The sequence below is a fragment of the Pan paniscus genome, chromosome 2 (genome assembly GCF_029289425.2).
Source record: "Pan paniscus chromosome 2, NHGRI_mPanPan1-v2.0_pri, whole genome shotgun sequence".
Taxonomy (NCBI): domain Eukaryota; kingdom Metazoa; phylum Chordata; class Mammalia; order Primates; family Hominidae; genus Pan; species Pan paniscus.
Window position 1 is genome coordinate 127337843 of NC_085926.1, and position 11560 is coordinate 127349402.

Here is an 11560-nt window from a genome sequence, read left to right on the forward strand (position 1 = left end):
TGAATATAAAAAAAATACTGAGCCAGGGTCTCCACCTTCTGCAACTATCAAGCAGTGCTTGTCTTAAGCTGGCAACACATGAAAGCTCATGTTCTAGAAAAAGTGATGGAAGTTACACTCCAGCTAGTTAATGTTGGTTATTTGGGGGTTGGGAAGGGGCTGTGGAGGTGAGAAGGAAGGAGAGGGAAGGGGGAGATATGTAACATTAATATTTTCAAAAGGTACACATGATTTTTTAAAGTATGATTTAAAAATGAGTTATATAAATAATTTTCTGTAAATGGAAAAGGAAAAGAGATTTGTGAAAGGATGGTCACTAAAATATTCACAACAGCCAACTCAGGCTGGGGAATTTTGATTTTTATGTTTTCAAAAAATTCAAATGAGCAAGTATTATCGCCAAAACCAGGGTGGAAAGCCAATAAAGCTATATTCACAGGGGAGGGGGAGACCTTGTTTAGAATTCTGGCTCCTGAGCTTGAAGCCTGGAGTCTGAGCCACCAAGGTCTAGTCTAGAACACAGAGCTGGAAGTCCTGATATTTGAGCCTCTCTGCTTATAGGAGATCAGGCCTCTGTCATAAAGATACCGAATAGCAAGTGGCCAAGACAGTGGTCAGAGATGGATTTGGGCCTAGTCCCACCCACAGGATGCTCCTGTGTGCCCATGAACGTGAGATCCTGCAGACAGGTGAAGCTCACTCATGTAGGAACCCAGCAGCTAGCAGAAGCCAGGGGTGGATGCAGTGGCTCACGCCTGTAATCCCAGTACTTTGGGAAGCTGAGGTGGGACGATTGCTTGAGCCCAGGAGTTCGAGATCAGCCTGGGCAACAAAGCAAGACCCCATCTCTTAAAAAAAAAAAAAGTGGCTCGATATTCTGGTGGGGACAGACAAAGAAGCACAGAGGGGAAGACCTAACCCAGAGGAGCAGTCCAGGGCACACGGCAAGCTGGCCTGCATTTGAGAAGACAGAGCTGCAGCTCCACCACTGCGTAAGACCATGGTGTAAATAATCCGGAAAGGTGAGGTTCCCCAAGGAAGGAAGAAGGAGGGATGTTTTGGTGAAAAGTCAGCATCCAGAGCTATAGGATCTCCTTCTGTCTCTGCCCTCCCAACCCAGGTAGCACATGTGGGAGACAATGACCACTGAAGTTGCTTGCCTGTGTTCCTGACAGCCTCTGACCACATTCCCCTGTATACACTTGTGATGGGCCAAATTGTGTCTCCCCGAAATTCTTATGTCGTAATTCTAATCCTTAGTACCTTAGAATGTGATGTGTGTGTGCACGTGTGTGTGTATGAGAGAGAGACAGAGAGCGAGAGAGAAAGGGTCTTGCTCTGTCACCTAGGCTGGAGTGCAGTGGTGCAAACTCGGCTAGCTGCAACTTCGACCCCCCAGGCTCAAGTGATCCTCCTACCGCAGCCTCCTGAGTAGCTGAGATTACAGGCACATGCCACTATGCCTGATGAATGTTTGTATTTTTTGTAGAGATGGGGTTTTGCCATGTTGCCCAGGCTGTTCTCGAACTCCCGGGTTCAAGCAATCCACCCACCTCGGCCTCCCAAAGTGCTGGGATTATAGGCATGAGCCACTTCACGCTGCTAGAATGTGACCGTTGAGGGGGGGATAAAAAAGGATGTGACTTCATTTGGAGATTTTGGTGGTTTTTTTTTTTTTTTTTTTTTTTTTTGACAGGGTCTCGCTCTGTCACTCAGGCTGGAGTACAGTGGTATGATCATAGCTCACCACAGCCTTGAACTCCTAGGATCAAGCTATCCGCCTGCCTTGGCCTCCCAAAGTACTGGGATTACTGGGGTGAACCACTGTGCCCAGCCTGGAGATAAAGTCTTGAAGGAGATGATCAAGCTAAAACGAGGTTGTCCATGGGTGGGTGCTAATCCAATTTGACTGGTGTCCTTAGAAGAGAAAATGTGGACACACAAGAGAGACAACAGGTGTGCATGTGCAGAGAAAAAACTGTGTGGAGGCAGCAAGGAGGCAGCCATCTGCCAGCCAAGGAGAGAGGCCTTGGAAACCAGCCCTGCTGGCATCTTGATCTGGGACCTCCAGCCTCCAGAACGGTGAAAAATAAATTCTTGTTGTGGAAGCCGCGCAGTCCACAGACTGGTATTTTGTTATAGGAGCCCTAGCAAACTAATCTAAGAAGACCCAGGGCCCTATAAAGTTAGCGCTTGTTTCCCTCCCTCTTGGGAAAAAGATGGTAATAATCAATTGTGACTGTAAAGTCTAGTTCTCACGTAAGTCACACCACTCCCTGTGTGATGTGTTCCTTTCTCAGAAAGCTACATTTCCCAGTATGGCCAAAGTTCCTTCCTAGGCAGAGGTTCCTAGGAGAAAACCTCTGCCCCCAAGTGCAGCTTGCTCCTTCATGTTTTTAAAGCACAGAGAAGATCCTGCCCATTAAATTTATACATTCACCAGGCCGGGTGCGGTGGCTCATGCCTGTCATCCCAGCACTTTGGGAGGCCAAGGCAGGTGGATCACCTGAGGTCAGGAGTTCAAGACCGGCCTGGCCAACATGGTGAAACCCCATCTCTACTAAAAATACAAAAATTAGCTGTGCATGGTGGTGTGCACCTTTAGTCCCAGCTACTCAGGAGGCCAAGGCAGGAGAATTGCTTGAACCTGGGAGGTGGAGCTTGCAGTGAGCCACGATCGCACTACTACATTCCAGCCTGGGTGACAGAGTGAGACTCCATTTCAAAACAAAACAAATTTATACATTCACCAATTCACAAGTTTGGAATGCAGGCATTGCTAAATTGTCATCTCGGGGCTGGGCCCTTCTCCGCTCCCACATATTAAAAGTGCTCACCCCCCAGAGACACAGTGGGCTCAGACCAGCTTGGATGTATGAAAACGTGTTTTCCACCCAAGCAGAGGAAAGAAGCAGTGTGGAAATCTCAGGGCTGAGTCTGAGCGCTCTCTGCTCAAAGGGCTTTAGCAGGTCCTGTCTCCACGTGCTTTCATACCCCACTGCTTGTTGCAGAAGAACCAAGCAACAGCCTGGCCTAGAGAAAGGCTTTGTTTTGATAGCAGTTATCATTTCTATCAAATATCCCTCTTCAACATTGCAACTCTTCCTTTCTGTTCAACCTCAGGGCTTTCTCACTTGGAACTCCTGTCCTTGGAGCTTTCTACTCTAGAATGAGCTTTTGGTTCACCAAGCTCAGGGTTCAAGAATCCAGACCCCCAAATCTCAGTTGTGGAACCCAGACCTCCGGGCCTTGTGTTCTAGAAATCCCATCTAGCAGCAAAACAGACTGGGCTCCTCCTCTTCTCCTCCACGCCCCCACTCCGCCTTATTCCCAATGTCCCCATCAGAGACTACAGTGGCTTGAATGGCTGCATGGGTGCCCTGGGTGGCATCACCCTCGCCCCAGCTCTGGGGTTCCCTTGGCATCTTCCTAGGGCCAGCCACCGAGGCCCTTACCTTTCATGAGGATGTCCTCCGTCAGCAGGAGGCCATAGGACTCACAGAGCTTCCAGCATTGCAGGTAGACCAGAAAGTTGTGCCTGCGGGCCGAGTCAATGAGCTCCCTCATATCCCCGTGGATGGTGGACGGGAGGCAGTGCTCATCAAAGTGCCGATTCCCACAGCGCACCAGGTGACATTGCTCCGTGTACTGGATGGAGGGGATCGTGAGCTGCGAAGGAAGCAGAAAGGGGCTTGCCCTTCTCTCGCCTGTGTCCCTCCTCCTGGCCAGAAGAAGGAAGATGCAGTGCCTCATCGACCTCTCCCCTGCGAGGTCCCCATGAGGGGTGATGGCAACCAACGTCCAGTGGGGCTGCAGTTCCGGTTCTGAAGTCAGTGAAGACTTCAGGTTCAGAAGCTCAGGTTCTGAAGTCACAGCCCTGTAGACGGGTGTGCAGGTGTGCACACATGATTGTGTAACATATACGGTAAAACACAGTACACATGCCCTAGAGGCGTCCTATTGAAAAATGACATTCGCGGGGCCACAAGGTGGCTCACACCTGTCATCCCAGCACTTCGGGAGGCCGAGGCAGGAGGATAACTTGAGCCCAGGAGTCCGAGATCAGCCTGGGCAACATGGCAAAACCCTGTCTCTACAAAAAAATTAGCTGGGCATGGTGGCGTGCGCCTGTAGTCCCAGCTTCTCAGGAGGCTGAGGTGGAATGATGGCTTGAGCCCGGGAAGTTGAGGCTGCAGTGAGCCAAGATCAAGCCACTGCACTCCAGCCTGGGCAGTAGAGTGAGACTGTCTCAAAAAAAGAAAAGAAAAGAAGAGAAGAGAAAAGAGAAGAAAAGAAAAGTGACATTTAAATTAGGAGTAGCCATCTGTGACCTTGAGGTGAAAGCCATGAGCTAAGATAGGAGGAGGCTAGCGGAGCAGGTAGCTGCTTTTGTTGGCTGCCACCACCTTGTTTTTTTTAACAAGGAAAAAAAAACCCCTAACTTTTAAAGCTTCTAAAACCAGAATCAGCAAAGACCAGCCCATGAGCCAAATCTGGCCCACCAGCTGTTTTTATAAATAAAGTTTTGTTGGAGCACAGCCACACTCATTTGTTAAGGTGCTGTCTGTGGCTGCTTTCCTGCTGCAACACAGAGCTGAGTAGTTGCGACAGACAAGATATGGCTCACCAGGCCTAAAATGTTTACTATCTGGCCCTTTACAGGGGAACTTTGCTGGTCCCTGCTCAAACATTTTGGGTTTTCTTGTCATGCAACTGAATCAAATCTTAGTAGATACAGCACTTAGCAATATCTGCCATTTTATTATACGTACAAATACAAATATTATAGGTATAAATACAAATATGTATTTTTAATTATATATATATATTTGTGTTTATTAATTTTTTTTTTTTTTTAGAGACACGGTCTCACTCTGTAGCCTGGGCTGGGGTGTACTGTGCAATAATAGCTCACTGCAGCCTTGACCTCCCAGGTTCAAGCCATCCTCTGGCCTCAGCCTCTTCAGCAGGTGGAGCCACGGGCACACGCCACTATGCTGGCTAATTTTTTAAAAATTTTGTGTAGAGACGGGGCCTTGCTGTGTTGCCCAGGCTGGTCTCAAACTCCTGGCCTCAAGTGATCCTCCTACTTTGGCCTCCCAAAGTGCTAGGATTACAGGCATGAGCCACTGCACCTGGCCTGTATATAATTTTTTTTTTTTTTTTTTTTGAGACAAGATCTTGCTCTTTCCCCTCGGCTGGAGTCCAGTGGTGCGATCTTAGCTCACTTCAGTCTCAACCTCTTGGGCTCAGGCAGTCCTCTCACCTCAGCCTCCTGAGTAGCTGGGACCACAGGCACATGCCATCACCCCAGGCTAACTTTCTAAATTTTTTGTAGAGACAGGATCTCCCTATGTTGCCTAGGATGGCCTCGAACTCCTGGGCTTAAGCAGTTCTCCTACCTTGGCCTCTCAGAGTGCTGGGCTAACAGGTGCGAGACACCACTCCCAGACTATATTATATATGAATATTTATATGTAGTATTGTATTGATGTTGTCTGCCTCCCTTACCAGACTGTCAGCTTCCTAGGGGCATGGACTGTTATGCTTACTATAACACCCAGAAGAGTGCCTGGCACATGGTAGGCTCTCAATAAATGTTTACTGGACAAGCTAATTCATGCAATCAATCCTTCCTTCACTTGCCATGTATTTCTGGAGAGTCTACCCAGTGTCAGGCCCTGTGCCAGGTGCCTGGATTCCAGCTGTGATGAAAATGCAGGCCTGGTCTAAGGATGAAAAGTCATAATTAAAGAATAGGGAGAGGGGGACGTGATAGTTTCAGAAACAGGATCTTACTACCTTTTACAAAAACCTCAGGAGGCAGGTATTGTTCTTATTTTACAGATGAGGGACGTGAAGAAGGGGTGGTTGTAGAGGTGAAGACCCCCCTCCCCAGGGTTCTGCAGCCAGCGGGTGGTGCTGCTGCGGTGATCTGAACCCCAGCTGCTCCAGTCCCCAAGCCGCATGCTCTCCTTGCGCTGGCGAGGTACCTTGTGCTGTCGCTGCCGCTCGCGGTACCGCTTGCCCACTTCCTCCATCTCCTCCAGGGTCATGGGCCGCGCCTCCATCTGCGTGTCGACTGCAGGCACCGTCAGTAGGTCCACTTTGGGAAGCTGTGGGGCTGAATCCACCTCCTGCTTCTTGAGCGGACCCTTCAGGGAATCTCTGTGCTTGGCCAAGATATAACCTGGAGTCAGAGGGAAGAGATGAAGGAAGGAGGGACTAAGAGGGTGCCCAGCCACGGAACCTGCCAAGCAGTTATCCAGTGTCACCCAGCAGGCACCAGGCCACCCCTCCGCTCCCTTCCCACACGTCTGGGCAGTGCCCACCTAAGCCACCTAAGCTGTACCTTAGATGTGGCCCTCCTCTCCATCTCCACTAATGGCGTCCCTTACTGCACCAACCCCAGCCCTCTGGCTGCCATTCTCGTCCTGTCACCCTGTCTCACCAAGCAGCAAATAGGATCTTTAAAAAATATAGAGTATAGCCAGGCACGGTGGCTCACGCCAGTAATCCCAGCACTTTGGGAGGCCGAGGAGGGCGGATCATGAAGTCAGGAGATCGAGACCATCCTGGCTAACACTGTGAAACCCCGTCTCTACTAAAAATACAAAAAATTAGCCGGGCATGGTGGCACGTGCCTGTAGTCCCAGCTATTCGGGAGGCTGAGGCAGGAGAATTGCTTTAACCTGGGACCTGGAGGTTGCAGTGAGCCGAGATCTTGCCACTGCACTCCAGCCTGGGTGACACAGTGAGACTCCCTCTCAAAAACAAACAAACAAACAAAAAATATAGAGCAGGGTACTTTGGGAGGCTGAGGCGAGTGGATCAGCTGAGGTCAGTAGTTTGAGACCAGCCTGACCAATACGGTGAAACCCCGTCTCTACTAAAAATACAAAAATTAGCCAGGTGCAGTGGTGTGCACCTGTAGTAGTTACTTGGGAGGCTGAGACGGGAGAATTGCTTGAACCCGGGAGGTGGAGGTTGCAGTGAGAAGAGATCACACCACTGCACTCTAGCCTGGATGACAGAGCAAGACTCCATTCCCCCCCACCAAAAAAATATGTATACATATATAAAGCAGGGTGCAGTGGCATGCTTGTGGTTTTAGCTACTCAGGAGGCTGAAGTGGGAGGATTGCTTATGCCCAGGAATTTGAGGCTGCAGTAAGCTATGATCACACCTGTGAATAGCCATTTCACTCCAGCCTAGGCAACATAAGGAGACCCCATTGCATGGATCTCCTTATGTTGGATATGTGTGGATGGATGGATAGATTAGATAGATAGATAGATAGATAGATAGATAGATAGATAGATAGATAGACAGACAGACCGACCGACCGACCGACCAGATCGCCTCATTCCCTTGGCTTCCCACAGCATTTAGACCAAAACCCAGAGTCCTTTCCCTGGGCTACAAGGCCCTGCTATACCATCTGGCCTCAGCTGCCTTTCCACCTGGTCCATGGCGTACCATTCACCCTTCACCCGTTCCACCCAGCCACCCTGACCACCTTCTGTCTCTTGCAAGCTTTCCTACCCCAGGGCCTTTGCCTTCACAGTTCTATCTGCCTAGATTGTGCTTCCCCCAAGACTAGTTCCTGTCAATCACTCAGATGTCGGCTCCAATGTCTGCTTCTCAGAGAGGCCGTCCCTGACCACCAGCCCTTTAGGTGCAAGCTCATCAAAAGCTGGGGCTTTGGCTGGCCCACTGCTGTGTTCCCAGTTTCTAGAAGTGGCACATAGTAGTTGCTCAACAAAGATTCCAATGAATGAAAGAATCCCATTGTCCCTGCCCTGGTTCAGACCTTCATTGTCTCAAGCTGAAATAATATCCTGACCTTACCACCTTCTATTGAGGCTGTGAACAAGTGGCTCAGCCTCTCTGAGCTCCAGCTTCCTCCTCGTAAAGCAGGAATAGTAATCCTGACCTCTGCGGACATAAAGGATAAACTGAGATCATTCTGCAAGAATGAAGAAGAGCTACTGCAAGAAGAACTACTGGAAGAAGGCACCCCTGCCAAGACGCTCAAACTCTTGCCTCTTTAGACAAAGTGAGAGACACCCGGACAGAGCAGGAGCACCGTCATCTGGGACAAACACCGCCACTTTAAGTTCCAGCTCCCTTTCTAGCCTCATGCATTTCAAGGAAATCACTTCTCTTCTAACATAAGCAGCCAGAAAGAGCAGACAGTAAAACACAGACAAGACAGCTCAGGCACAGAGGGAGGTCAGGGGAAAGTCTCTTGGGTGACTGCCAAACTTCACCCTCATACAATGGGCCCCAGTAAAACTGTGGGCCTTAATAAGCACATTCCTTTCCCTTCAGGTGCACTAAGATAGGGAAGCTAAAAGCAGACTTGGGGGATATGCCTGCAGCTGCAGAAAGATGTATGGAAACAGACACGCAACTCTGCCTCCCAGATAAACACAACAAAGAGACAGAGAAGCAGTCCAAGCCTCTGATAAACTCTTCCACCGTGAATCCTTAAAAACTCTTAGTCTGTAAGAGAGTGTGGCTCTGACCTAACTCAGCCAGCAGCCCCTCTCAGGTTTGTTTTCTCTAAAATAAACCTGTCCTTGACTATTGAGCCACCTTTCCTGTTTCTTTCCTCTTTCTTTAATTCTTACACACCCCAGTCTACCTATCTTACCCACTATTGCTCACCAGGGAAAAAGAACTCAGTGATGACGCCAAAATAGCACCATGAGAGCAAAGGTCTGCTGCTTGGCTTTGTGTTTACTTACTGGGAAATAACAGGCCCCAAAATATCTCTGCTGCGAATATGCATCACAGCACACTGTGGTCATTGAAATGACTCGCAGCCAGCTACACAGATAACGATAAGCTTGGTAATTTATAACAAAAAGGCACAAAGAGTATCAGAGGGAAAGCAGCCCAACTTGAGGTGACCTTAAAAATGTGCTGGACATAAAGGAGATTACTACTGTTGGGGTGGTGACACATGCAGGAGCGACTGTTGGGGTGCTGAGTTTCCCTGAGCTCTGAGAGAGGCAGAGACCCTGCTTGGGAGGTGATAGTTTCTCTGCAGGACAGCTGGTTGAGACTGGACATTGAAAATCTCCTGGAGGACTGAGGAATGGATGCTCTGAGCTGCCTGCTGTCCCCAAATGAGCCACTCCAGTGAGGATGCTGAGTAACTCCTCTTGGTGTGACTGTAAACTCCAACGGCCTCACCCCAGATCTTTACCATTGTTAGGAAACCCCTCCACTGCCTCCTCCAGGGCTCCTGTGTGACTCAGGGAGGACAAGGAAGCCCCAAACATGCATGAGATTAAGTTCCTGCCAACCTGGTGGATGGGAACAGAGCAAGATTTGTTTCGTTTAGAAAAACAAAGCTGTGGCTATGTTTGGGAAGGGTGCTAGAATGGGTGGGTGGTTGTAATTGTTCTTTTTTGTTTGTTTGTTTGTTTACTACAAGAATGGTACTAAGATATAAAGAAATATTATACAATGCACCTTTGTGTTGTAGAGTAAATTCACAGCCAGAGCTTTAGCAAGTCCATTTCTAATTTGCCTCTGTGCCTTGTCTGGACAGATGTGGCCCCACAAATGTATTGCTTGGCAGATGGAACTTGAGCCATGCACAACCTTTACAACTGTTGACAGCAACCCTGCCATAATACCCCTGATAGCAGAATACCAAAATATACTTTCCAGTAAACTGTAAACATGTGCTAATTCTGGTTCTGAACAAGAATTTTATCAATAAGCTATGGATTAATAGTGTCCACACACATAAATGTCTCTGGAAAGGCTTGCCATTTGGGTCAGTTCTCAGCCTCTCAGGTGGGCTCTGGTGGGCTGAGTATCTCCTCTAAGAACAAGGGCTGGGACTCATTTATCTTTGAATGGACACAGTGGTAGCTGGGCACTCAAGGGAATATCTACTCCTTAGTTAATCTCTGGGCCTGAAAATTTCCAGAGGCTTGGCCAAACCACAGTTGGCCAAAACTGGGGAACACACTGAGGAAGTGAGTTTGGAGGAGAGGCCAAGGCTGCCTGCACCATGCTTGCTCCCAGGATGGGGAGGTGGAGGCACAGGATGGGGAGGGGTACGCACGCTCCCTTGCAGTGGCCAGGCTGCTCCTTTGCTGAGCCATAGACCACTGCTTGTAGGTATTGGCCAGGATATCCATGGTGATGGTGTTGTGCTTCCCAAGAGAGCTGAGGTAGATCACTATATCCTCCACCTCTTGGTTCTTCAGAGGGACTCCGACCTGAGGAGAGAGAAGACCTTCAGATTAGCAGGCTCCCATCCAAACATCCTGCTCTGATGGCCAAGGCCTTACCAGCCTCCTCAGACCCCCATCCTGCTTCCAGTTTCATCCTCAACCACTCCCTACTATACCCAAGGTCCCTGCTGCAGCTCAGAGCCCTTTCCCGGTCCTTGAATGAACTCTGCACTTTCTTACCTTTGCCTTTGCTCAGGCAGTTCCCCTTCTCTGCCTGAAAAACTCCTATCCCTCCTTCAAAGTCCAGTCCAGATGTCACCATCTTTATAGAGTGGGTTTCTTCTTCCTCTAGGGTCCCACCCCACTTCCTACCAGTCTCAATGGCAGCATCTACCATGCTGGATACGAAGCATGATTTCACATGTGGATCATCCCTATATACAAGTAACACATAAATCTCCCTTAATTCCTGGAAAATGGGATCAAGAATACTATACACCTCATTCTTTTAAGGATGATGAGCAACTCTGGAGGTGTATAATGCTTGCCAGAAACATTGGATATTCAAGAAGAAAAGTTTTAAAGGAAATATGATTTTGTTCTTCAGTTTCTTTAGACAATAGTCATTGTTCACTGAACTTTACTCAAACTCCTGGCCTCAAGTGATCCGCCTGGTTCGGCCTCCCAAAGTGCCGGGTAAACAGACGTGAGCCACTGCGCCTAGCCTTGATCAGAACTAACTTGATCAGAGCTAAGTAAGATCAGAACTCTCCTGGTGCTGGCTGGACGTTGTGCCTCACGTTTGTAATCCTAGCACTTTAGGAGGCCCAGGTGGGTGGAATGCCTGAGGCCAGGAGTTCGAGACCAGACTGGCCAGCATGGTGAAGCCCCATCTCTACTAAAAACACAAAATTAGCCAGGCATGGGGACACATGCCTGTAATCCCAGCACCCAGGAGGCTGAGGCAGGAGAATCCCTTGAACCAGGGAGAGGGAGGTTGCAGTGACCCAAGACTGTGCCATTGCACTGCAGCCTGGGCAACAAGAACGAAGCTCCGTCTCAAAAAACAAACAAACAAACAAATAAACAAAAAAATGAACTCTCCTGGTGCTAAAGAATGTAATATTTAAACTTTTGGTTATGGAGATTAAAGACTATTATCTTTAAATGCTTTGAAATGTTGTTGAGATAATTACATGTCATAAAACATGTGTGAGAAAATTGATAATAATTTAAAACCACGAAAGACATCACAGTCAACTCCCTAAAGTTGTTTAAGGTATTTGTTGTCGTTGTTTGGGTTTCTTTTAAGCTGAGATCTTGCTCTGTCACCCAGGCTGGAGTGTAGTGATGTGATC

At 48.6% G+C, this 11560-nt stretch overlaps 1 protein-coding gene across 1 annotated transcript in view; it reads right to left on the minus strand.

Annotated features, from left to right (window-relative positions):
* Nucleotides 1-11560, minus strand: part of EFCAB12 (EF-hand calcium binding domain 12) — a 65891-nt gene that overhangs the window by 39932 nt on the left and 14399 nt on the right. The window contains exons 4-6 of the mRNA XM_014344378.5: nucleotides 10091-10247; nucleotides 5994-6190; nucleotides 3456-3669 (exon numbers count right to left, since the gene is read on the minus strand). Of these exons, the coding sequence (XP_014199864.1) occupies nucleotides 3456-3669; nucleotides 5994-6190; nucleotides 10091-10247 (568 nt within the window). The remainder of the gene's footprint in view (nucleotides 1-3455; nucleotides 3670-5993; nucleotides 6191-10090; nucleotides 10248-11560) is intronic.